The 26357-nt window shown below is 58.1% G+C and overlaps 1 protein-coding gene and 1 long non-coding RNA gene across 10 annotated transcripts in view; both read left to right on the top strand.

Moving 5' to 3' along the window:
• Positions 1-520: 520 nt before the first annotated feature.
• On the top strand, positions 521-6222 carry LOC135983039 (uncharacterized). Its single transcript, XR_010600530.1, has 3 exons — positions 521-1158; positions 4745-4809; positions 5600-6222. It is a non-coding gene; the product is annotated as an uncharacterized LOC135983039 (long non-coding RNA).
• Positions 6223-7377: 1155 nt separating this feature from the next.
• The window catches only part of LOC101945981 (receptor-type tyrosine-protein phosphatase V-like), a 65096-nt gene continuing 46116 nt past the window's right edge, over positions 7378-26357 (top strand). For 2 of the 9 annotated variants that reach the window (XM_065592338.1, XM_065592337.1), the window contains exons 1-4: positions 21142-21569; positions 23524-23590; positions 24625-24891; positions 26067-26336. In XM_065592338.1, coding sequence (XP_065448410.1) covers positions 21507-21569; positions 23524-23590; positions 24625-24891; positions 26067-26336 — 667 coding nt within the window. In that variant the 5' untranslated portion in view covers positions 21142-21506. Of the gene's footprint in view, positions 7548-20842; positions 20990-21053; positions 21570-23523; positions 23591-24624; positions 24892-26066; positions 26337-26357 lie in introns of those variants that run through there. The other 7 variants (XM_065592340.1, XM_065592341.1, XM_065592336.1 and 4 more) reach the window with 7 other exon arrangements.

Genomic DNA, 26357 nt, shown 5'->3' with positions numbered 1-26357 from the left:
AGGAAGTGCAGAACTACTGTCCTACACATTGTCTGGCTAATGATCCATCCAGACTATTCCTACCAGAGAGATGCCCTTTCCCGGGTAAATGCAGGAGGAGCAGGGAGGCCCGTGAATTACGGCAATCAGTAAAAAGCAAAGGAAAAGATTCAGAGTGACTAAGGGATCTCAGCCAATCCAGGGTGGAATCCGGCCCGCCAAGGCTGGCTGATCGGCATGTTAGTCTGAGCTGTACTGGTGTGACAGGGAGCGTTTCTCTGGGTGTCATGAGCTGATAGCAGCACTCAGAATGTGTTACTGGCCATACCCAGGTTTTGGAGATGTGGCAAAGTGTAACTCGCCCAGGGGACACTGTCACTGCACCAAGCAGCTTAGTCCACATGGCCTCAGTTCATGCCCCCACCCCTGGTCTCTTTGGAGGTGCAAGAAAGTTCCATTCACTTTTTTGTGGATCCCACCAGCCAGGAGAGGGAGTGTTGAAATCCAGGGAGAGAGGCTGCACTCACAGGCTCTCTGCCTCTCCCCTGTGACGTTATTGATATAATCTGGGACCATATAGATCAGTGTTGCGACCTAGGTCCTGTAGTGGCACCCAGATCTTGTATAAAGGGGGTCAAATGGGGTGTCTAAGACAAGGTTATGGTGTATGGGTTATGATTATGCTGTCTATATGTGTGTATCAGTTTTGTAGTTCAAGTTGTGGGTATTGGCTCTATACTGTCTGTGTTTCAAACTTGTGCTATGCTGCTGGGTGACATCCCAGACAAACTGGTGCTAGCTCGGCCTAGCCTGCTTGATGGCCCATTAAGGACCATCAGCTATACAATTGACCCATTGAGAGAAGGCAGATACGCCTTGTAACTCAGCAAAGTATGCAGGGACTGGCCCATGTGACTCCAGGCTCCATGTTGCTGTAATTTTCCACAGTAAGAACAAAGAGGTGTTCTTACACCTGGAAAAGACTATATAAGGCTGATGCCTCATCTCCATCTTGTCTTCAATCCTGCTTCATACCTCTGGAGGAACTTTGCTACAAGCTGAAGCTTTGAACAAAGGACTGAGGACCCATCCCAGCGGGGGATGTTCCAGAGACTTGATTTGAACCTGCAGTTTATTCCATTGCTGCTGCAAGCCTGAACCAAGAACTGTGCCATTACTGTATGTAATTGATTCCATTTAACCAATTCTAACTCTCATCTCTATCTTTTTCCTTTTATGAATAAACCTTTAGATTTTAGATTCGGAAGGATTGGCAACAGCGTGATTTGTGGGTAAGATCTGATTTGTATGTTGACCTGGGTCTGGGGCTTGGTCTTTTGGGATCAGGAGAACCTTTTTCTTTTACTGGGGTATTGGTTTTCATAACCATTTGTCCCCATAACGAGTGGCACTGGTGGTAATACTGGGAAACTGGAGTGTCTAAGGAGATTGCTTGTGAGACTTGCGGTTAGCCAGGGAGTGAGACCGAAGTCCTCCTAGTCTGGCTGGTTTGGTTTGCCTTAGAGGTGGAAAAAACCCCAGCCTTGGGCTGTAACTGCCCTATTTGAGCAATCTGTCCTGAGTTGGCATTCTCAGTTGGGTTCCGCCAGAACCGCATTGTCACATCCCCCTTAGCAGCTTCCCAATGCACCTTTGTGTTTGTACAGCGCCTGGCACAATGGGGCCCAGGTCCATGCCTGGGGACCGCAGGCGCCACCACAATACAGATCAGAACCAAGACCTCTAATAAGGCATAGGCCAGATGCCACAGAGGAGGTGCTGGAGGTGTGGAGGCCAATTTCAGCCAGAGCTACTGGAGAAACAGAAAGCCCTACGGATTCAAACAGTGATCAATGGCTCCATGTCTAGTTGGCAGCCGGTATCAAGCGGAGTGCCCCAAGGGTCGGTCCTGGGGCCGGTTTTGTTCAATATCTTCATTAATGATCTGGAGGATGGCATGGACTGCACCCTCCGCAAGTTTGCAGATGACACTAAACTGGGAGGAGTGGTAGATATGCTGGAGGGTAGGGATAGGATCCAGAGGGACCTAGACAAATTGGAGGATTGGGCCAAAAGAAATCTGATGAGGTTCAACAAAGACAAGTGCAGAGTCTTGCACTTAGGATGGAAGAATCCCATGCACCGCTACAGACTAGGGACTGAGCGGCTAGGCAGCGGTTCTGCAGAAAAGGACCTAGGGGTTACAGTGGATGAGAAGCTGGATATGAGTCAACAGTGTGCCCTTGTTGCCAAGAAGGCTAACAGATCGAGGGACGTGATCATTCCCCTCTATTTGGCATTGGTGAGGCCTCATCTGGAGTATTGTGTCCAGTTTTGGGTCCCACACTGCAAGAAGGATGTGGAAAAATTGGAAAGAGTCCAGCAGAGGGCAACAAAAATAATTAGGGGGCTGGAGCACATGACTTATGAGGAGAGGCTGAGGGAACTGGGGTTATTTAGTCTGTAGAAGAGAAGAGTGACGGGGGATTTGATAGCTGCTTTCAACGACCTGAAAGGGGGTTCCAAAGAGGATGGATCTAGACTGTTCTCATTGGTAGCAGATGACAGAACAAGGAGAAATGGTCTCACGTTGCAGCGGGGGAGGTTTAGGTTGGATATTAGGAAAAACTTTCACTGGGAGGGTGGTGAAGCACTGGAATGAGTTACCTAGGGAGGTGGTGGAATCGCCATCCTTAGAGGTTTTTAAGGCCCGGCTTGACAAAACTCTGGCTGGGATGATTTAGTTGGGGTTGGTCCTGCTTTGAGCAGAGGGTTGGACTAGATGACCTCCTGAGGTCCCTTCCAACCCTGATCTTCTATGATTCTATGAGTGTCAGTTTGTGGGGGGAGGGATTTGCCCCTCCCCTTGTTTTAAAAATGTTCTATTTCATTCAATTTTTTGTTTGAAACCTGTCTCCCCACAAGAGCTGCCCCTGTCCAGGTTTTCCCAGGATCTCCGCTTTTTCCAGGAGCTTAGAGCACACTGCCAGCTGGCCTGTGTTCTGGGCTCAAGAACATCCTGGATGTCTTTGTTGTTTGTACCTTAGAGCCCTAGTCCCAGCTCGAACCTGATCCTTTGAGGGTCGCTCCTCTCTCATCATCGCAGCCAGGACCCTCCCCGTGCCTCCCATGCCGTCTGGAACCGCCCTGACTGTTGCAGGGCACAGCCATGGGGCAGCCCCGGAGCAGTCGCCAGCTGGTCCTTAGCCTTTTCTGTTCCATCCCCTGCCGCCACTGCTCGATCCCTGCGGAGAATGAGAGTGGAGAGGAGGAGCACTCAGATCCTGACTTAGGGGCCCAGGGCTAGATCCCCACAGGGCCGGCTCCAGCATTTCTGCTCCTAGAGGGAGTGAGGGACCTGCCGCCCCCGAATTGCCGCAGGTGCCGCCCCTCTCCCTTGGCCGCCCCAAGCACCTGCTTGTTAAGCTGGTGCCTGGAGCCAGCCCTGGATCCCGGCCGTCCTTGTGGGCCCCGCGAGGGATGGTCCAGCTTTGAGAGAGCTGGGACGATCACACAGGCATCACTAGATGGCATCATGCCCTTCTCAAGAGCCCTGTGTCACGGAGTGTGGGGGAGTCAGGGCCCTGCACCCCTCTTCCTGCGATTCACCGTAACTCTCAGCCAGCCAGTAAAACAGAAGGTTTATTAGAGGACAGGAACACAGTCCCAAGCAGAGCGTGTAGGTCCAACCAGGACCCCTCAGTCAAATCCTTCGGGGGGCGGGTGTTAGGGAGCTTAGACCCCTGCGTTTCACCACCCAGCCCAAAACTGAAAGCAAAACCCCCTCTAGCCGTCTCTCTCCCACTTCCCCCCAGCTCCTCCCCTCCCTTTGTCCAGTTTCCTGGGCAAAGGTGTCACCTGGCACCACGCCCTTCCTGGCTCAGGTTACAAGCTCAGGTAACCCTCAAGTAAACTCATCCCATACTATCCCATCCCCAGTGCAGACAGTCCCAGTAAAACTAGACGACATTCCCGGGTCAATCTGCCCTGCTCCCTACTCCGTCACACCCTGCTCCATCCCCTTGGGCAGGTGGGGGTGGCATCTCCCAAGGGCTTCCTTGTGCCCTGGGCTGAGCTGGCCCCAGTGTGGGAGGTGGAGCTGGGCAGAGGCAATAGCAGGTTCCCCGGGGGATGGGACCCCACGGTTGGTGGAACAGCTGCAGGGAACGCCACTGGGTTGACAGCTCCCAGGGGGCAGTGAGGGGAGAGGATTTGCTTGGGGGGCACAGGTGGGAGGCTGCCAAAGACCCTTCTCCCAGTTCTCCTGGTGCCCTGTGGCCTGAGCCTGGTGGATGGGCACCTGCCCAGCAGCCTCACTGAGGGGCCATCAACCGTGCTGCCCAGCAAATGGGCGGCATGAACGCTTCTTCCTGGGCAGTGACTCTGAGTGCCAGGTCCAAGGAAGCACCTGGCCGATCCCAGACAAACACTGCCTTGGAGCAGGGCTGCTCTCTTGCTGGGCAGGGGGAGGCGAATTCCCCCCTCACTCCCCTTCACACCCCAGTGCTCGAGGAGAGCGATGGTGCCAAGGTGTTTGGGAATCGTCTGAGCTGAGCCTTTCTCCCTTTGCTCCCTTGGGCCTGCCGGATTCCTCAGGGACAGGGCCTGGGGCTCGGCTGCCGACTGCGATGGCAGCTCAGGCTGTGCCGGGACAAGCTCTCCGCCCCAGAGGGCTGGAAAAGAGGAGCCGTGTTTGGAAACACTTTGCTGCCATGTTTGGCCTTGTTCTTTTCTTTCCCAAATGTGATTTTTTTATTTTGTTTAGGATTTTCCAGCCAGCTCAAGTACAGAACAAACACAGCTGATCTCCCACCCCATGCCAACTCCCAGGTGAGAAACAGCAACATGGCTTCGGATTTCACATGAGTGTTATTATTAGAGAAGGGTCCCAAGGACTGACTGGATTTGTCAGTGGTACCTCTCTGGCCTCCATTGCTGTACTGGCCAAACACCTCACAATCTTTATCCTCCAGCCAGTGCCATTATCCCCATTTTACAGATGGGGGAAACCGAGGCACAGAGAGGCTAAGTGATTTGCCCGGTTACCACGGCAGCCTGTAGCAAAGCAGGGACTTGAACAAGGGCCACCCAGTTCCCAAACTAGCACTCTATCTACTAGGCCATCCTTCTAGGGTCTGATTGATGCCCTTGGATTTTAACTGGGAAAGAGTCCAGCTCCCAAGTCCATGCATCACGCTTTAAATGCCAATGAACTGTGGCCAGAATTGTCACAAGTGGCCACTGATTTGGAGAACTTCGTTTCCTGGGCACCCGGCGGGAGACACTTCAGCTGTGGGCTCCCACACGCAGGTCACTTGGCTCTCCACCCCCGCCCCCCAACTGCCCCGAGTCCCTTGGCTAACCAGGGGTCCCTCTCCCTCCGTTTTTGTGCTGGTCTTGAGCCGTTCAGAGGTGAGTGCTGGCGGAGCAATTGGAATGAGTCAAGTGGCCCGTGCACCGGCCAGCATGGCCCACTATGAGCAGCAAGAAACCCCTTGGGGTCCCTGGTCTCTGTTCACCTGGGGACGCACCTGACCCATAGCCCGAGCCATGAGCAGCTCCAACCCCCATGAGCTGTCCAGCCTCCCTCCACCCTGTTGCCTTTCCCCCCTCATCTCAGGTAGCAGCAGCCAGCAACCCTGCAGCCTCCACCCTCTGAAGCCAGCCCTATTCATCCGGCCCCAGCTGTGCAAACAAGCCCTGGCTGGCAGCCACACACATCTGACTGCTCTCATCTAGACAAGGCCGTGGCCCATGCTCCCTGGCCCCTGCTGAACTGCACCCGGGTACCTGCCTCTCCCTGCATTGGGCCCGCAGCGCTTGGTGAGCCGCCACCATCATTAAGACAGTGGAAATAACGCGTCCCAGCATGGCCAGCCCTGTGTAGTCTGGGACTGCCCTGCACCTGCATGTTCCCCGGGATGTCTGGAGACATGTGCATTAGCCTCCCCAGTGCCCCCTAGTGGTAGTGTCCCAGCGCTCCTCCTGTCTGACAATCAGGCCTCGCAACTGAAGACTGCAGGGTCAGGCCCCCGGGGAAAATTTTCTCCTTTCCCTTCAGAGTAAGAAGACGCTTGTCCCACTCCTCCTAATCCTGAAACTGAAGCTGGAGTCCCAGGACTAGGAAAGGAGCAACTCAGTTTTCCAAATGGGGGTTAGCAGGGAGATCTCTGTGTGAAATAATGCAAAGATGTCCGTGCACAGGGACAGAGTCTGCTCTCGGTGACGACAGCGCAGACACTCTGGATTATGACCCTGTTTACCTGGAGAGAAGACAATGGACAGAGGCGGGGCTTGGGGCCGGTGATATCAGATGCCCAGCTGGGAGCAGGGGGACTCTGGGCTGGAGAGTGGGAGCAGGCAGAGCCCACCTGGATGCAGGGGAGACTTGGATGTGCTGGGCTGAGGGAGGCCAGGCCTGCGGTCCTGAGAGTTTCCTGTGCTGTGTTCAACTCTCAATAAACCCTCCTGTTTTATGCTGGCTGAGAGTCACTGCGGTCTAGAGAACAGGGTTGCATCAACCCCTTCGGGGGGTGGAGACCCCGGGGGTCCAGAGCGAGTGGTCTCCCTGAGGGGGTCCACGGTGAGAAACAGGTGTGCTAAGGCTCAGAGGTGCGGCTCCAGGAGGTGGAGGGGCTTAACCCCAGAGAGAGAGTGGACCCCCGAGAAGGGCTGTCTCACTGAGAGGGGCACCCCCCACAGACCGCACAGGGCCAAAAGCGGGCACGATCTGTGAGTCCGTGACAGTAACAGCAGAGGATGTTTGGAAAATTCACAGAGTTTCATTTTTCTGTTGTCCGTGTGGTAAAGGTTCCAAAGCTGGAGATTTTTTGAAAAAGTTACAAAGTGTGGGAAAGGAGGTGGGTGTGTGACCAAAAACCCAGAGAGGGGAAAGATGGGGGGAGAGCTGGCCCATGCAGGGCCCCCGGGCCTGGAGGAGGAAATGTACCCACCTAATCCTAGCTAGTGGGAGTGAGTGTCTCTGTGACCTGAGCACAGACCTGGGAGTCAGGAGACCAGCTCTGCCAGTGCCCGCTGCGTGGCTGTGGGTGGGCCTGCGTGCCTCAGTTTACCCATCTATAAAATGGGGGTGATCATACTAAGCCCGGAGGGGTGTGAGACTTACCCACTCGTTAGAGTATCTCCTTGGCATCCAAGCCAGTCACCTGAAAGGCCCCGTGCTGGCGTGGGCACTGTAAGAGGCAAGGAAGCCTGTGTGGGGCGGCCAGGGATGCTGCCAGTGGGAAGTGAGAGGAGTGCCCAGCCTGCAGGTGTGGGGGGTGACGCCCCTGGGCTCACGGGAAGAGCCCAACTCTCCGCCCCCTCCCAGGATGCAGAGTGCCGTGGTTACCAGGCAGTGGTGGACGCCCCCGTCCTGCTAGTTCCTCTTCTGCCTCATCCTGCGGCTGTGGGGAGAGGAGCAGGGCGGGCCCAGGCGGGACTCCACAGGGGCCAGCTCAGACTTGATTGCCAGAGAGGCAAGGCAGGAGAGAGCATGCACCACCAGCACTAGCGTCACCAGGAGAGCCCCTGCTGGAGCACCGACCGGGGAGTGCCAGCCAGGGAAGGTAACCGCGTCACCCCCTGCCTCGGCGACCCCCTGAGCAGGGAGCATGGGGGCTGGGCCTGGCTCCTTGGGGGAAGTATCAGTTTCAACTCTGAGCTCGGTCATGGAATGAGCCAAACCCTGTCTGATCAGGCTGTGGCTGGGCTGAGCTGGGCTAGGTGGGCCCGTGGGGGCACTGGGACGGCCTGCCACTAGGCTCCTGTTCCCGGTGGGAATGGACAGTCTCACCTTGGCTTCCCTGAAGGGCGCGGTTCAGGGACTGCAAAGCACTGCTGAGCCTTAAAGCAACCGAGCCAGCACAATGCCCCCTTGGTGCCCATTCACGCCACTCCCTTGGTGCCACCCTGCACCATGCGCCTGCGGCGTGGCATGCTGGGAAAGAGCCCAGCAGCAGCAGGCATCATCCCTGCTGGGTTTGGCCATGCTGGGCTCAACTGGGGGCCCTGCTGGCCCTGGGAGGCTGGCGGCACTGCTGGGCACAGGGCCCCTGCCCCTTGGCTGTGCTGGGGAGTTTGGCGCCAGGGAATTTTTCCTGTTGCTGGGGGTGAACTCGGCGCTGGGCCATGCAGGGAGGGGAGCACGCCCTGTCACCACCAGGAGCATGGAGAGCCAGAGGGACCGGGCATGGGGGGCACCGTTCTGCACCCTGTGTGTGCCCTGCTGGAACCAGGGCAAGAGCGTCACGTGACACTCTACGCTAGCCCAGCATGGCCCTTCTCAGCCTGGCCAGGGGGCAGTGACGCCCGGCCCACACTGGCTCAGCACAACCCCTGCCAGCTTAGGGGGGGCGTGACTCCTGGGGGAGATCAGCTAGGCCCTTTGCTGGCTTGCTGGGTGTGGACTCCCTCTGACTCACCAAGCCGTGGTATGCCTGGCAGCGGGGCTGCATGCTGCAGGGGCTGCTGGGTCCCCACTGCCCAGCACCTTGGCTGGTCCTTACAGTGAGCTCCAGCGGGTGCAAAGCGCTGACGGGCATAAGGAGAACGTTTCTCACGCTCAGCACGGCTGTACATGACGCAGGCCTAGGGAGCTTGCCTGGTAGCTGCAGCATCCTGCTCTTGGGTTCCTCTCTCTGCCTAAGGGCTCCAGGGGAGGCAGCACAGCCTAGTGGATAGACTGGGACTCAGGGTGCCTGGGTTCTATTCCTAGCTCTGGCAATGGCCACCTGGGGTGCCCCAGGCAAGTCACTTTGCCACCCTGTGCCTCGGTTTTCCCATCCTGGCCTCCTTTGTGGAGTGCTTTGAAAGCTACGGATGAGAAGCGCTAGGGACCGCATAGGCACTCAAAGGGTTAAAGCGGCTGCTGTATCACAGCAACCCAGGAGCGGGTTCTGCCAGGCTGATACCCTGGAGCTAGTGCTGGGTGTCAGGCCCACACCCTAGGCAGTGTTCATGCCTGATGCAGCTGTATCCCTCCCCCCGCCCCAGGGCACTGCAGATTATACATCACACGGTGCCTGAGCCTGTCAGAGGGGAGGGACCTGGGATCCAACACCCCCCCCCCCCCCTCCGGCTGGCTCCACATGCTGCCTGGCTCCCCAGCTAGGCCATGCATTTCCCCTTGCCCCAGACGCTTTGCTGGATGGAGGAGCCTGGCCCCGGGAATGGCTCTGCTCCCCTATTGGCCTTCGTAGGGCCCAGTGCACAGCCTGGGGGTGGCAGGACTGTGCTACATGGACTGGCCAGCGTGGGAAGGGGGCTCGGCAGTGGTCACTGGCTCCCCTAAGGACCCGGTGGCAGAGCAGGGCGAGCTTCCGTAGTGCAATCCTCCGGGAGACGCCGGATGGGAGCCTGGTCCCTTCCGCGCCCTGGCACTGGAGAGTCTGCGTCTCCGAACAGGCCCTCCAACCCAGGGAGAGTCCATCCCTCCCAGTCCATCCCCTGCCTGCGAATGGTGCCGCCAGCTTCCGCCCCGCCTTGGGCTAGGCCTGTGCCATCCCTACTGGGCGCAGCCCAGGCCAGCTGCCGTGCGAGCGGCTGGTGTTGGCGTGTGTGAGTGGCCCCAGCAGGTATCAGAGGCAGCTACTGATGCACAGGAAAGGAGCAAGCCCCTTTGGATGGGTGGGAGGGGCTCAGGTCATTGGTCATTATGTCCCCACTGGGGCAGCTGCCTGCCTTCCACCATGGCTTGGTTCCCACCAGCATTGCTGCCATGTCCTTGTCCGTATCTGTCTCTCCCTGCCGGCCTGGCCTCCTCTGACTCAGCACGACGCTACTAATCCTGAGCGGCTCCCCCCTGGGCCCAAGCTGAGCGGGGTTCTTCCCAATGGGCGGGTGGAGACGCAAGTCACAGCGTGAGTGTGTCACTAGCTCCGAGCGAGCCCCTGGCTCCGAGGTCCCTGGTCTGACTCCTGGGCACGGCAGGCCAGGCCAGTTCATTCAAACCCCTCTCAGCAGAGCGTCTGTCCCAGCTGGCGGCTGCTTGGTGGCCCGGCTGTCGTGAGTGGGTCTGGCAATCACAGCGCAGTTCCTAAGTGTCCTCCCCCCCAACCTACCACCACCGTGCCCAGGAACCGGCGCTCCCAACTCTGGCCACCGCTGCTTTCAATTACGCCCGGGGCTGCTCAGGGGCTCCACCCCCAGCTGTGGCAGCTTTTGCTGCTTTGTGGGAAATGTGATGACTCAGCAGCCCCTGACTTTCCCGGCCCGGTTCCAGCCGCTGGGCGGAGAAGCCTCCCAAGATTGTTTTTGGGTCAGGCGCAGCTTGAGGTTTTGGTGTCGGCGGGGGTGGGGGAGTGGCGGGGGACAAGAAGGGAAGTTCTGGCTTCCGCAGATCCTGCAGGCTCTCCCAGCACCCGGCCTGCATGGCTGCGACAGGGCCATGCAGCGAGTGGTGCATTGCACCCGGCTCAGCCCTAATGAGAGGCTTGTTCACTCCTGTAGGGACGGCTGCAGCTGTCTGCCACAACCCTGTGGTGCGGGGGACTGGGCCGGGACTGACCCTGGCTCCACATCGGGGCGTGTCCATGTCAGAGTGCAGCTCTGAGTGAGTGGCTTGAGCTGATCTCAAGAACGGGCCTGATCCAGACCCCTTGAGCTCTGGGATGGCTCCGCTCCAGAGCTCAAACTCCCCACAGCAGGAGCGTTTGGACCCAAGGGTTTGGTTCTGGGAGGCAGAGTTTGGAGCCAGGGAATCAGATCCGGCCTGTTCCTGCCCTCAGTGAGGCTGGGTGGAGATGGGTGGCAGCTCCATCCAGGCAGTCTGACACCCCTCCCCGCTGCTGTTCCCTTAGATTTGCATCCATTTGCATGATTCTTCCCTGCCCTCACGCTGAGAGACAGGGACATGAGACACGCAGGAGGGCTGGGGAAGATATCTCAGCCTAGGACAGGTGCCCGGGGGGCACTGATTAATACCCCAGGGGCTGGTACCCACTCACCTCCCTGGTCGTGGGGGCACTGACTAATACCCCAGGGGCTGGTATCCACTCACCTCCCTGGTCGTGGGGGCACTGACTAATACCCCAGGGGCTGGTACCCACTCACCTCCCTGGTCGTCATTACGGTTCTTTGCACAGGCTCCTCTCCCTTGATTTCCAGGTCAGCAGAGCAGCCAGTTCCATTCCTGCGGCTGCCTGACAGCACGTTGCCTTTGCTGCTCCATCCCCTGCCCCCTCTTTAGACCCTGACTTTAGCAGGCTCGAGCCGTTTCCGGGGCTCTGCACACCTGCCTGGCTGAGTAAAGCCGTGGCCGATGGTGTTTCTCCGATTGCCTGCAATGTGAGCAGTTTTGATCGCTGCAGCTGGTCGAGTCCAACATTGCAGGGAATGTTCAAGGGCCCCCCCGGGCACAGCCCTGTTAATTTGGGGGAAAACAGGAAACACCCTTTACTCCTTGTGCTCACTGCTGAGAGCCCCCTAGCAGCTGTGGGGCAGAGAGAAGAGGGAAGAGCTATGCTCAGCCAGGTGAGAAAGGTCATTCCTTCCTCCCACCTAGAGCTGTCTCCCCAAGGCCTGCTCCCTCTGCCCAACTCTTCCAACCCAGGGGGAAGAAAGGTACTTTGGAGGGGGCCCCACAGTATGGGGGAAGGGGGTGCAGGGAGTCTCTGAAATACAGGGGGTGGGAGGGTGGCAGACAGGGAGCTTGTGAGGGTGGATGGAGGAATGCAAGGAGAGGGCTGAAGCTCACTGTGAATGGGGCGGGGCAGAGGAATGGGGGGGGGGGAATCGAGGGGAGTTACCGAGACTCAGTGGGGCAGGGAGATAGCCAGCACCAGGCTGGGAAGGGGTCCCAGCGGTTCCTACCTGCTCCCTGGTGCCATGGCAGCCGTGCCAGCCCTCCAGGTCCCGCCCTCGCCTCCCTTCTCCCCATCCCCCCCCCCGGCGAGCATGAGTTTATATGGGCGGAGCCCCCATAATATTTCCACTGTGGAGGTGCTAACCCTTCCTGCTCCCCCTGGCCCGGGCCAGGAGCCCCTGGTGTGTGCAGCGAGCTCGGGCACCAAGCTGCAAAGCGTGCAGCCCTCTGGTTTATCTGCTTCGCACAGAGTCCCGCCCGCTGTCCTGTCTTCACTCGGGGCACCCATGCCAGTCAGCGCCCAGTCCTTAGCCAGCTCACCTGGGTTCTAGTGGCTAGAGCACTAGGCTGGGGCTCAGGAGACCAGGGCTGTATTCCCAGCTCTGCTGGGTGACCTTGAGCATGTCACTTGCCCTTCCTGTGTCTCAGTTTGCCCATCTGTAAAATGGATTAATGATACTGACCTCCCTTGTAAAGCACTTTAAGGTATATAGATGAAAAGATGACACGACCTAGGGATTATTTATTATTATTTATTATATGAGTTGCCTTGCCCCTGGCCCTCTGCTATAGCATGGAAACCCTGGGTTAGCTTTGGAGGTGTCTTCTTTCTCCTCAGCTGCCATTTCATTTAAGTCTTGTGTATGCTGGTTGACTTGTGAGAGCGTACCCCGTAGGCCGTGCCTAAGACCGACTGCTTAGGAGAGGTTTAGGTAGAAGAGCTGCACTCCATCGGACAATGAGCATTTCTCCATGGGCTGCTTCTGCACCCAGAGAAACAGAACCAGCTACTGCAATAGTGCCCTCCAGTGCCTCGATTCTCAGTAATGTCACCCAGATTTTTAAACCATCTGTTTCAATCATCTCTGCTGCCATTATTAACACCTGGGTAGTGGAAAAGGTCTTTAATGTTCTGAACTTTAATGTGTCAGGCTGGCCTCAAAGCGTGTTTGTGAGTAAACACTTGAGCATGCCTTGCTGTGACTCAGTCACATAACTCAGGAGGGATTTTTTTTACAAACACTGGGGATTTGAGGATCCCAAAAGCATGTGATTCACCAGGGACGATGCTATTTGCAGCTCACTAGCCAATCAGGGAGAAGACACAACAGTAACAATCCCTAGCTCTTATCTAGTCCTTTTTATCAGGAGATCTCAAAGCTCTTCACAAAAGTCAGTATCATTATCCCAGTTTTACAGATGGGGAAACTGAGGTACTGAGCAGCAAGGTGACCAGCCTGAGGTTACCAAGCAGGCCCATGGCAGAACCAGGACTAGAACCACATGATAGCCAATACTTAGGTGACCAAATACACAACACACACAGTTGCTGTGGCTGTTGTTTATGTTCTGGTAGCAGCTGGAAGTCCCAAATCCAGATCAGATTCCCCATGTGGTCAGGCACTGTACCAGCATAGGCAAAGGAGACCCCCCAGAGCTTACAATTTAACTAGAAGAGGCAGATAAAGTACTTTACAAAGAGAACAATTTGGCTAGCGGATGGCAAATGGGATATTAGAGTCTTGTTTGAATTTTTAAAATGGGGGGCTGTTGTGAACTAATAGGGCATAGTGGAGCATAGCTGCCTCATAGTGCCTCCTTCTGCTCAAGTGTGGCACACTCTGCCTGAGTTTCCTCCCCCCCAAGTCAGGGAGGTCTCCTCAGCTCTCCACACAGTGCTCTGTGCTAGAGAGGCAGCTTAGCCCTCTGGCCACGTCAGAAACAAATCTGACCTCTTCCAGGGTAGCAAAAAGTCCAGCCTAGGAGTTCCCATAAACAAGGAGGTTCTTCTACTCTTCAGAGGCTTCCCTTCAGCCCACCCTCTAGGCCCTGTTCCAGCCCCTTTCTGGACTATCTTTGAGAGTCTTTCTGGTTCCAGTATAGAGCACTGGGCTACTAGGCTGGACCACCAATCTCACCCCTGCTAGTCTTTGGGCCTTGCAGCCTTCCCTGTCCAGTTAAGAGCACTGGTTCCCCTAGACTAGAGTACCCAGCCTCCTGCAGACCCCCAATGAACCAGCCCATGCCCTAGGATTCCCCTCCTTAGGCTGGCTTGCTGAGCTCAGCCCTTTTATAAAGCCCAGGTCCTCCTCACCTGACCCCCTTAGGCTGGGAAACAGCTAATTAATTATAGCACAGGTGTGGCTGGCCCCATTTCCCCTTGAAGGGAGGGGGAGAAGAAGCAATTCCTTGGAAAGGCAGATCTGCTGGGGGCAGTTCCAGCTCTTAGCCTCCTGGGACTGACCCGATCCCTACCTTCATCCTGGCAGCTAAGGAAGGGCTGGATCCCTTTCTAATATGTTACTAGAAATCAGGGGCTGCTTGCTAAGTGTAAGTCCTGCTATTGTGGGGAACTTTCCTGGCTTCTGCACTACTCTGGTGAAATGGGCTAGTGGAAGGATCTGAGTTCTTGCTCCCACTTCCTTTACCCAGAGGCCTCCCTGCTCTCAAAGACTCCCCTTCCACTCTCCTGTGTGTGGCAGAGTCCTCGTAACCCCGACAAGGCTGGGCCCAGGATTCCTGGGGGGCTCAACCCCCAACCCTGCTGTGGTCCCCTAAGTCGGGGCGAGGGTGTCCCCACTCTGGAGTGCTGTCTCTGCACTGGACACTTCCCTAACCCACTGATCATTTCATACAATTTAAAGCAAATACAAGTTATTTAATCAACAATTAATTTAAAAAAGAATAAAGAAAAAGTTAAAGGAAAACACATCACCCGGCTCTGTGGCTGGGCACATTACAAACAGTGGCTCTGGAATGTCAGGGCAGTTCACAGTCTGTTCCTTGTAGGTCCCAGGTCTCCTTCTCAGGCCTTGGCTGTGCTGCAGGGGGTTGGACACTTGCTCTGGTGGTGGCCACACACCTCCGGGCTTTGGGTGGTGGGACCCTTCTTCCCAGCGTCAGCCCCCCGTCGGGTTAAGATCCCCCTCCCAGTCTGGCCTGCACGGACCCTTGTCTGGGGGTATCTTTCTGCGCTGGGCCCTTTGCCCAAGGTCCCCCCTTGGCTGGCCCCAGTTGCTCACCGCACCCAGCTTCAGACTGCTCCAGCTCCAGCCCCAGCTCCACTGTTCTAGCTCCAGTTCCACTCTGCCTCAGCACTGATGCTGCTGCTCTGCCTCCAGCCCCCTGGGCTGCTTCGCTGGCCCCTCTGGCTCTGTGGCTGCAGCTCTGCTCCAGCACAGGTCTTCTCTGTGGGCTGCTTCTGTGACTCCACTCCCAGCTCTGACCTGCCTCCTGGGCTGCTTTCTGGCCCCTCTGGCTGGCAGGGTTCTGCTCTCTCCTTAGCTCGGCCCCACTCTGTCTGACCCAGGCAATTCCAGCCTGTCCCCCTGTCAATCACGCTGACCTGCAGCATTGGCCTCTCCCCATTCTTTTAGTGCTGGGAGCTAGCCAACCAAAACACCCCCACTGAATGTTAGTAAGGGGGTCCCCTTACATAAGCATGAAAGGGGGCTTGATCTGTCCCACTTTTATGAATGATGTGCTGGCCCCGATGGGAGCGAAATCAGGTAGGAAGGAGGGTTTGTGGTCCCAGAATGCACATCTCTGTGGGTGGGTTAGTCAGAGTGGGGCAGAGTGTGGGGCAGGTGCCTGGGCCTGGTGAATGCTGCAGGGGTCTTTGCTCTGGTTTAGCTGTAACTGGGAGAGGGGATCCCAAATCAGTTGGAGACAAGACCTATGGCTTAATTCTAGCCCCCCCCCCCACCTCTGAGCCCTTGGCTGCCACTGCCCAGGAGAAAAGACACTGGGAGATCTGGTGTGGGGGAGGGGGGTGCCTGTAGACCCACTCAGTATCCCCCTGGGAAGCATTAACCCCTTCATGCCAAGAATGCCTGGGCTATTCTACAGGTCAGTGTAATCCCTGGGGTGTCCATCCCTCCTTTGCTCCATATGTCTGACTGTCACTCCCTCTCCTTCTTTAGTCACATGGGTCTAGCCCTGGGCCCCATGGGGATAGGCGCTGTGCAAACACAGGACAACGAGAAGTTCCCTGTCCCAAGCAGCTTACAGTCTACCCACAATTGCTGGCCTGGTCCCTCAGCATGGGACTTGGCTGAAGGGGGAATGCTGTATTCTCTGGGACTGTGCTGCAGGATTTGAAACCCCGGGAGTGGATTCCAGTGAGCGATTACAGGTTTAGGATCTGTCTTCACTGGAGTGAAGCCAGGCTCTTACCCGGGTGTTGCCCCCTCCTGTCCCCCCACACAGTCTTCTCACCCGAGGGTGCTGGTGCTTTACACCTGGCCTAGGTGACCTGGGCGAAGTCTGCAGTGAAGACAGACCCATAACCTCTGGATGGGCGATAGAGATTTACCCACGGTCTGTGGCTCCCTCTGCAGATCTGCGAGAGGAGCACCCCACAGCTTCTGAGCCAAGGAGCCCCCATAAACCCCAGCCTCCCATTGTACCCACACTGCAGCTTTCTGCTGCACGCTCCACAATCCAACTAGCCATTGCATTGCCCAAGTGACATGAGCCCTGGCATCCCGCCTGTTCTGCAAAGGACCTCATGGGGGCACAGAAGGAGCCAGGCAGCGCAGCTGGGTTGGTGCTGTCCCTTTCCACTGAATGATTGGGGATTAGCCGCTGTGTCAGGAACCTGTGACCCAGTGCTTTGATCTGCATTACCCTGCACCCCTGTAGTGTACAGGCACCACACCCCACTAAATCCAGCGTAACTCCACTTGTGTCAGTGGGAGGCGGAGAGGGTCGGGTCTGTGAAGGTGCATCTTTGTCCTGCGGGACTCCATTCAGCTAAGAAGGTATCTTGTTCTTGCTTGGTCCATTGCCTGCCTGCCCAGGGAGAATGGTGCCCAGTGCTGGATGCTGCCAAGTGGGGCTTGCAAAGTGGGAGAGACCTGGGGAGTAGGGGATGAACCACTCAGAGCCAGGCCTGCGATTTCCATCCATCTGGGTGAGAGACTAGCAGAGCAGCAAGTGCCCCGGCATGACCCAGCCAGCTCCCTCCGCTGGCTCCGTGCTGTTTAGGACATCAGGGTTCAGTTTTCAGAGTAGCAGCCGTGTTAGTCTGTATCTGCAAAAAGAACAGGAGTACTTGTGGCACCTTAGAGACTAACAGATTTATTTGATCATAAGCTTTTGTGGGCTACAGCCCACTTCTTCAGATGCATAGAATGGAACATATATTGAGGAGATATATATACATATACAGAGAGCATGAAAAGGTGGGAGTTGTCTTACCAACTCTGAGAGGCCAATTAAATAAGAGAAAAAGGGTTCAGTTGTTAGTACAGGTCCCTCTCTGACTCAGCCCCCTGGATCTGCACTTCCCCCTGGCCTGCAGGGGATCCTCCCTGCAGCCGAGTGACCTGGCATGGCAGGAGGGTGTGTTCCCGGCTGCCTGAGCCGTGCACATCTCAGACCTGGGGGATTCCCTCCAGTCCAGCAGGGAGAGAGTTAGAAGAGCTGAGCCTAGTGGATTCAGGGGCAACTACAGTTGGAGCTTTATCGGGGTGGGACCTATTCCAGTGGGAGGAGCATGGCCTAGTGGTTAAGCCATGGGGGAGGGGGGGCAGTCAGGACTCCTGGGTTCAATTCCCAGCCTTGCTATGTAGCCTGGAGCAAGTTGCTTCACACGTGCCTGCGTGTGTCTGTTTGCCCAGTTGTGAACTGGGGGTGGTGATCAGTCCGGTCTCCCCAGGGGCTGAACTCATTAGTCTCTGAAGTACTTTGAGCTCTGGCTCCCAGGGAGAGGCAGGAGCATTTCAGTTGTGGAAGAGGGGAGGACGTTTGAGAGGAGCTGGGCCTTCCCTCCAGACAGGACGGGACAGGCCAGGCCCGCCGCTGGTGAGGAGAGCTCAAACTGCGGCTAAGGGCAGCATCTCCATCAAGCCAAGCAAGGCAGGTACAGCCCAGACCACACAGGTCATGACCTCAGCGAATGAACTAGTCCCCACACTTTTCAGGGGCCTGGAATTTCCTGCTGTGCTCAAAGACAGTGGGGCCTCACCCTTTGCTCTGTACCCTTGGCTGCCCTGGGGGAAAGACACCTGCTTTGTTTCCTCATGGAGTCACACCCTCCTAACATCACCTTCGGAGAAGGGGAAAACCCAGGGGCAGGGAGCAAGCTGTAGAGGTTTCAGTGCAGAGCGGATTCACCTCCTAGCGAGATCCAGGAGCAGCAGAGCGATGCCAGCACCCACACTCCAGCACGCTGCCTCCAGACAGGTCAGCCACTGCATCCCCCGCCTGTCTCGCCGCATCCTCCTCTAGTCCAGATCTCTGGCTCCCCCCCCCCCATGCATACAGCTCTGCACTACCTCCCCCTAGTCCAGTCAGGGGCTCCCCAAACAGCTGGGCTGCTGCCCCTCAACCCTACCCACTGGCCCCTCACCTATCCCAGCCCTGGGCTCCCCACTCAGCTCTGTCTCTCCCCCTCAATCCTGGCCCTATTCAAGCCCCAGGCTGCCCACGCCGCTCACCCTGTTCCTCTTCTCCCTCCCTTGGGGCACCCCTCGCTGTCGCTGTGGCTCCCAGGGTGTCCCCCATGCCCCATCCCTGTGGACCGCCTTGCTGCACGCCTCGTGTTCCCACCACACAAACCTGTCAAGCGACATCAGGCTCGACAGTAATGCCGGAAGTGTCTGTGCGAACGTCGCAGGGCACTGGATGAGCCGAAATCCCCTAACCACGCGAGGCTGACGACCGTGCCGTTTCCAAGGGAAATTTAAAGCCAAACCTCTCCTGGCTGCAACCAGGGCGTGCTGGAAAGGGACCTTTCTAAACAGCCTCTGACTCAGCCAGCCAGCTCCAGCAGCCAGCCCAAACCCCGGCCAATGGAAAGAGACTCCAGCCCCTTGCCTGCCTGCCAGCACCCAGCCCTCCCCGTGACTTCCTACCGCCCTGCAGAAGGGGCCAAACCACGTACAGGGATTGCTTTGCTTCAGGCCACGTGTCCTCTGCTTTAGGAACAGATCCCTGCCTACTGGGGGAGCCTGCTCGCACTAGTGCTGGCCACACACCTGGTGGGTGGCGGGGCGGGGGGGGGGAGGCGTCCTGCAAGCAGGGGGGCGTCTTGGCAGTGTCCCCTTGGCTTTTCCTGGGGCTTCAATGTGCACTGGCTGTTTGTAGAGAAACAACTAGGGAAGCAAAGTACAAACCGGAAAGACAATTTTCCTATAATTGTTCCCTGTGAATGGCTACCTGTGGGCATCTAGCTTCCTTCCTTTCTACCTGTTGACCTCCTACCCTGTCTATCCTCTCCAGTCTATCCTATCCACAGTAGCGCCAATGAGGGAGGATTCTCGTCGTAGGTATTAGTTGGTCGATGTTCCCCCTTTCCTTGCCATGCACCTTCCAGGTGCTCCCCACGCCACACTGGGATCTGCGCTCCGATTCTCCTGATCCTGTCTTACTTCTCCAGCCACCAGATGGGACCTTTCCAAGCTCAGCCCCTAGGCCTGCCCTGCCGGGGCTGTTCGCTCCTTCCTGTCTGAGTCCAAAGGAGCCGTCAGGATGCTCGGGTATTTTGGTCCCCAGCAGCCTGGAGAATCAGGCCAGGCCCATGTTTAAGGCTCTTTTTAAAACTTCTTGCCACCATTAAACTCAGTGTCTGCCAGTCTGGGCTCCCGTTGCATTGCCCATGGGCTCCATGTCAGGCATGTGCTCCATGTGTTAGGGCCCTAGGATACACACTGTGGGAGCTGATGTTGCAGAAATATGTATCTGAGCAGGAACATCTCACTCTGGCTCCCATCAGGTGGAAAGGGACAGGTTGTGGGGGGGCCCACTAGAGCAGGCCCCATGTCCTGGTGTAGCTGGAGCCCAGGACGGTGCTGATCCAGCCCTGGTAGGGTCTGCCTCCCCCCAGGGAGCCACCCCCAGACCTGGATGATCCCAGGAATCCAAGGGAAGCCAGGACCATCCATGTCCCCACTCTGGCTGTGACCCCCATCGGTACCTGCTCCCTGAAGTGTGACCCCAGGTACCCTCGGGGCCTTGGCAGAGCTCCCGGGCCTGTGACCGCAGTCTGGGACTCTAGTGACTATTCTCCTTTTCATGAATTTCTGTGAGCAACTTCTGTGAGGCTGGCACAGTGGGCGTCTGGCCTCACTCTCCCCAGTGCAGCCCCAGACCAGGCAGCCAGGGCTGCACATGGCCCGGGCAGGGCTAGGGGGATGGTTCAGAGTCTGAGGAAGTGTTGGGGGCACAGTTCAGAGTTGGCGGATGGATTTGGGGGGACAGTTTGGAATCTGGGTGTTGGTTCGGGGAGAAGTTTGGAGCTGTGGGAGCTGGGCTTGGGGCAGGTGCTTTGGCGGGTTTGTGGGGAGCGGTTCAGGGTCAGGGGAGGTGGATTGGGGGGACAGTTTGGAGTGGTGTTGGGGCAATTGTTTGTTTTTTCTTTCACCTGAATCAGATCCCAAGCCCCGTCCTGCTTTGGCCGCTGCCCCAGGCGTGAGGCTACCAGCCGGGGGCCTTTGGGGCAGCTCTGCTCTGCATGGCCCCCATCACTGGGTGGCAGGTTCCAGCCCTTCCAGGCCCTGCTTGGCTCATGTCTGTGTCTGGGTGGGCAAGTCCCGTGTACAGCAGGCCCTGTGGCCCATGCCAGCTGGAGGGGGTAGCTCTGGCCCATGCAGGGCACCAGGCCTACAGGAGCTGGAGGGGGAGTCCGCTGGGAAGCGGGGCTTGATCATCCCCCGCCCCACCAAGTTCTCGGACTGCCTTGGGACCAGCCCGGCGGCTCGTCCCATTGCCCGGCCGTGTGGGCTCCTAGCCGAGCGTTGCCAGAGCAGCCATGCTGGCTATTGGGTCACACTCCCCTGGGCCGGGTGCTGCACGCTGCACCAGTTCTGGCTAGCCACGTCTTTGAATGCTCCCCCTCCCCCCAGCCTCCTTCAGGAGCCCAGCTCAGCCATCCTGAGCCAGGGTGGAGCCAAACGTGCTGTGTCAGCCCAAGACAGACCTGTACACCACAGGCACAGCTGGCCTCAGACTTCAACCCGCCTTCCCTTCGGGGAGGTGTGTGTGTGTGTGTGTGTGTGTGTGTGGGGGGGGGGGGGGGGGGGGGGGGGGGGGGCGCTGCTCGGGATGCTCCAAGGGTACGTTCCTCTCCAGCTGGGAGCCCCGGACAATCCCCTCCCGTCGCTGCACCAGCTCCTGCAACTTCACAGGACTCCTTCTCCCAGCTGGAACAGGTCCCGGAGCCCTGGCCACAGAGCTCACCCAGAGGCACACACCCGCCCAGAGGTACACCCCCCACCAAGGCACAGCCCAGCACACTGCAAAACAGACCCACGTAGGCAAGGGACACACACACACATCCACAGGAACACACACAGACGCACAGAGGAACATTAGAGGCAGACTCTTGTAGACAGGATACAAACACCCAGGGGAATGAACACACACGAAACTCATGCACTGAAGAGATCTCTCTCACACACACATACACTTACGCACACAGACAGGAGCACAGGCACTGGAGATCTCTCTCTCTCTGACACACACAAAATCCCCCCTCAGCTCTCTCACCTCCGGCAGGCACACACAGCCCCCGCCAACGCACAGCTGGCTGGAGTTTGCCCTGAGCAGGCTGGCGCCAAGCCTGTAGCCCCACTGATGTCATCCCGTCCCATGTGAGCTCGGATACCATGTGGGGACGCAGGCCGGAGCTGCCACGGGGAACGGAGCTGGCCGGGGACAACTGCACCTAAGAGGGGACCAAACTTTCTGTTCCTTTTCTCCCCAGCCCACCTTGCTCCCGATGAAGCCACAGCTGCTGCTGCCCCTGCTGTGGGCATCCTGGCTCCTGGGGACCCTGGCCGAGGTAAGCCTGTGTCTCTTGCACCCCCTGTTTCTCCGCAGAGGCCGCTAGCTTCAGGTTTCAGGGCTCGCCTGCCCCACTGGGGAATGACAGCATTCTTGTGGGCTGCCATTTCAGCTGCACAGCTGCAGCGCATTAGCAAGGTTTGCAGCCACAGGCTGGCTCCTTCCTCCTCCTCTCCCCCCTCGGTGCCCTCTAGCCCCTGCAATCAGAGCTGGTTGTTGTTGCCACGACTTTGCTTGGGGAATCGGCTGTTTGCAGGATGTGTGTGTGTGTGTGTGCACCCCCCCCCCCATACACACAAACACCTCCCCATGGTCCAGGGATGAGGCAGGCAGGGGACCCAAGAAGGAAGAGACTCCAGAGAGATGATCAGTTCTCTGCTGCCTGCTGGGGGCATGGGACCAAGCAGAGCCACTTCCCTTAGCACCGAAGGAGTCAGTGTCTCCGATCCAGGGGGTGGGGGGTGCTCCCAAGAGGGATTGAACATCTGGCACTGCTGTTGGGGGGCGCTGGGTGCTCCAAGCTTCTCAGGCTGCTCAGTTTGCACCCTGCCCCCCATCTGCCTCTTTTCCCAGCACCTCCAGCCCAGGCGGTCCCTGGGGGCTGGCCATAATTACGTAACACATTTTGGGGGTGATTTTCAAGACCTACCCCCCTTGTGACACCGAAACAAACATGCAAAATGAAAGACCCGCAGACTCTCTAGTGCCTCGGGTAATTTATGGACAGCCCCCCGGCCGCAGTGCCGACACCTTGATGGTAGGCGCGGAGGTAGGGGGCAGACAGGAGCCGACTGGCCTGATTTTTGGTTGCCAGGGACCAGTGGCTTGGACAGGGGTCATTCAGTGAGGCTGGGAACAAGGGCTGAAGCCATCACGGCTCCTGCTCCCGTCTGGCCCAGCTTGGCAGTGGCTGTGGGGTGTCCTTAGTCCAGGTCCTAGGGCACTGACTGCCTTGCACCCCTGCTGGGAGAGGCCAAGGTCGGGGGAAGCCGTGCGGGGTGAACTCCCCTCTCCTCCCTAGAGGTGAGACCCCCTCCATCCCAGCCAAAGTCAGCCCTGGTGTAAATCCATTGCCCTCGGTGAAGCTGTCCTTGCTTATGCCAGAGCAGAGTTTGGCCCTGCAGGGCCAGGGTGGGGGAGGGACGAGTCTCCAGGCTGTCAGCCCTGCACCTACCATGGGAGGGAGGAGGGGATTTGCTTCAAAGGGAGTGGGCATGTTGGGAGTCACTAACGGGGAAGGGGTTCTGGGCAGAGACCAAGGTAACCAGCTTTGGCTGCCTCCCCGCTCATCCTCCTCCCGTGGCTTCTGGGATCTCGGCAGCTCCATCCACGCTGCAGATCCTGCTGTGCCCGGGCACTCCAGCCCCCTCCAGACCAGGGGGACTCCCCCCTCGGGGCCCCAGAGCTTGGGCGAAAGGTCTGGCTAACCCAGGGCTTTGCATGGGGCAGTCGAGGTCCCGGCTGCGCTGCCGAACGGCGACGTGGACAAGCCTGCTGTGACTGCACCCCCAGCCCCATTAGTGCCATAGAGGGAGCCCTTATCTCTGCTTGCCAGATACCCCAGGCTGTCGCCATAGTGATGCTGGGATCTGTGAGCAGGGAGAGTCCCAGAGCCCCAGCTCCAGCCCAAGGCTAAGCATCTACACAGCAATTAAACAGCCCCATGGCCCGAGCCCAAGTCAGCTGACTCAGGCCAGCCGTGGGTATCTGATTGCAGTGTAGACGTACTCCAGGTGATGGAGAATCCGCTGCATCCTAGGTAATTGGCTCCAATGGCTAATTCACCTACTTGTTAAAAATCTGCACCTTGGTTCTAGCCTGAATTTGTCTAGCTTCAACTTCCAGCCATCTGTCCTCCTGCCCTCGTTAAAAAAGGGATCAGAAACCTCCTCCTGATAGACTGTGTCTGAGCCACCTCACGGGTCTCACTCACACCGAATCCAATCCCACAGGGCGAGGGTTGTAACCGGACCACCTCCGAAGGGCATGCAGGAGCCGAAGCGGTGCCTGGTGAGAGAGGTGAGCAGCAGGGAGTTCTCCTCCTCTGGGGCTGGGCTGTGAGCTGGGCTAACTCAGGGAACGTCTCTGTAGCTCTTTATAGGCCTTGCTTAAGGCTCATAGTATTGCTAGGACAGGGGTGGGCAAACTACGGCCCGGGGGCCACATCCAGCCCTCCAGATGTTTTAATCTGGCCCTCGAGCTCCCGCCGGGGAGCGGGGTCGGGGGCTTGCCCTGCTCCATGCAGCTCCTGGAAGCAGTGGCATGTCCCTCCTCCAGCTCCTATGCGTAGGGGCAGCCAAGGGGCTCCGCACACTGCCCCCGCCCCAAGTGCCGCCCCCACAGCTCCCATTGGCTAGGAACCACGGCCAATGGGAGCTGCATGGTCGGTGCCCGTGGACAGGGCAGTGCGCAGAGACACCTGGCGTGCCACCATGTAGGAGCCAGAGGGAGAACATGCTGCTGCTTCTGGGAACTGCTTGAGGTAAGCGCTGCCCAGAGCCTACATCCCTGACCCCTTCCTGCACCCCAACCTCCTGCCCTAGCCCTGATCCCCCTCCAAACCCTTCGGTCCCAGCCTGAAGCACCCTCCTGCACCCCCAACCCCAACCCCACCCCAGAGCCTGCACCTCCAGCCGGAGCCTGCTATACAATTTCTCTACCCAGATGTGGCCCTCAGGCCAAAAAGTTTGCCCACCTCTGTGCTAGGAAGTAAGTATCATAATGAATGGAGTAGTGTAGATGTCACCACCACCCTCTGCTGGATGGTCTCAGAACTCCTTACTGTGGGTCATAGGCATTGCCCTGTTAGTAACTAACGGAGCAATCGTGCAATTTTGCCTGAGCGAGCCAAGGTGCAGCCTGCGTTGCGGTGGGAATGACCGTTCCCTCCCGCTGGCCGAGGCCCTAGGCCCCGCAGAGCTGGGAGAAGGTGAGACCCAGGCCGGCGGGGGCAGTGCTTAAAGTGTGCAGGGGGAGGAGAGTCTCAAGGGGTCGCAGACTCGACCAAAAAAACCAAAACCAAATTAAAAATGGAGCTGGTGTTGATTCTGCAGGGAGCCTCCTGAACGTGAGCGTCAGCAACCAGGGCCGCCCTGACTCCCTCTTCCTGTCGTGGGATGAGCCGGACGGGGGTGCCCTGGGCTACACCCTGGCAATCTACACGCTGGAGCCGGACGTGCTGCTGCAGAACGGATCAGCTGGACCCAACGCTACCAGCTTCCAGTTCCAGGGGCTTGTCCCCGGGGCAGGCTACAGCATCGAAGTCACTGCTGCTCTGGCCTGCGCGGAGGCCTCCAGCCAGAGAGTCAGCGGCCAGACAAGTAAGGGCTCCCTACGTTCCCCGCTGCTATCACCCTCCGCTGCCCCGGGTTGGAGTGATGTGAGCCCCGAGGGGGGCACTGAGAGAGCAGGTCTCATGTTACCCCCAAACCAGGGGCTGTGATTGCAACTGGCCCTTGTATGGGAGGAGCCCTTTTCCAGAGCTTGCAAAGGGCAGAGGACAGGAAAAGTCCTGCATGGCAGAGGAGAAGGGGACGCAGGATGAAGCACTGCCTGTCCTCCCATTAGTCTCCCACCCCCTCCGGGGTTAGTCCCTTTTCCTGCCCCCTTGGCACTTAACCAGCACCAGCTCACACTCCCCCCAGGGCTCCAGAGACCAGCCGATGGCAGCCAGGTGGGGGCTCCGGCCAGAGCAGGGACCTCTGGATAGAAACATGAACCCCTTGCTGGCTTCTTTCTAAATCAGCCTGGCATTCAACCTTGCAGAGGAAGGCGATCCAGAGCCAGGGCAGGGTGTCCTGCTGTACCTGCATCTCCCCCCCGGCACCAGCACTGCTCTGAGCTGCAGCCCCACCCCACCCCCCGCTCTTTCAGCCTGGTGGCGGGCAAAGGAAACATGGAGCTTCGGGGCTGGGGGGATTGGTGGGGAAAGGTGCTGAGGAGGGAAGCGGAGCGATGAGGGGTGAAAGGAAAGTGACAGAGGGACGAGGATGGGGAAGCAGGGCAGGCTCTGGACTCCCAGGGCTGTGGCTGGGGGCTATTTATGGTCAAACTTACCAGGATGACCTTCGTGGGAAGGTCACTCTGCAGAACTGGCACCCGGCGGATTCAGAGGGAGATGCTCCAAGCCCCCGTTTTCCCAGTGAATTCCCAGAACCTGACTCTAGGGCAGATCCCATTAGATCCCATTGGGTCCCTGGTATGGGCACATGGAAATTCCTGCCAAAGCGTTTCCCAGGGACAGAGTGGTGGCGGAGCTGGGCTAACAAAGGGGTGATCTGCTCAGGGGGTCCAGCTGGGAGGGTGCTCTGGTCGAGAGGTGGGGTTCGGCCAGGTGGCTCTGGCATGGAGACTAACTAGATGGATCCAGCGTGTGGGGGGATCTGACAAGGACCTTCTCCACGCTCTGTGGGTGCCTGGTCAGTCTCACACCATGGCTGTGTGGCGGGCACACTGTGGCTATCAGGAGACGCTGTCTGTGTTGTGTTTGGCACAGGCCCTGCTCCCGTACACAACGTGAGTCTGAGCAGCGACGGGAGCCCCTCGGCCCTGCGAGCCTCCTGGACGGACGCCCCCGGCCAGAAGGACGGCTACCGGCTTGTTCTCTACCACCTCGACTCCCAGGGGGCCGTGAGGAATGAGTCTGTCCCCGGAGCCATCTCCACCTTCCTGTTCGATGGGCTGCTGGCTGGCAGCGAGTACGCCCTGAGGATCAGCACGCTGGCTGGAGTGAGGCAGGCCAGCACCAGTACCCATCAGTGGACGGGTAAGCAGAGCGGGTGGTCTG

The sequence above is a fragment of the Chrysemys picta genome, chromosome 4, assembly GCF_011386835.1.
Source record: "Chrysemys picta bellii isolate R12L10 chromosome 4, ASM1138683v2, whole genome shotgun sequence".
Lineage (NCBI taxonomy): Eukaryota > Metazoa > Chordata > Testudines > Emydidae > Chrysemys > Chrysemys picta.
This window is presented reverse-complemented; position numbering and strand designations above follow the sequence as displayed.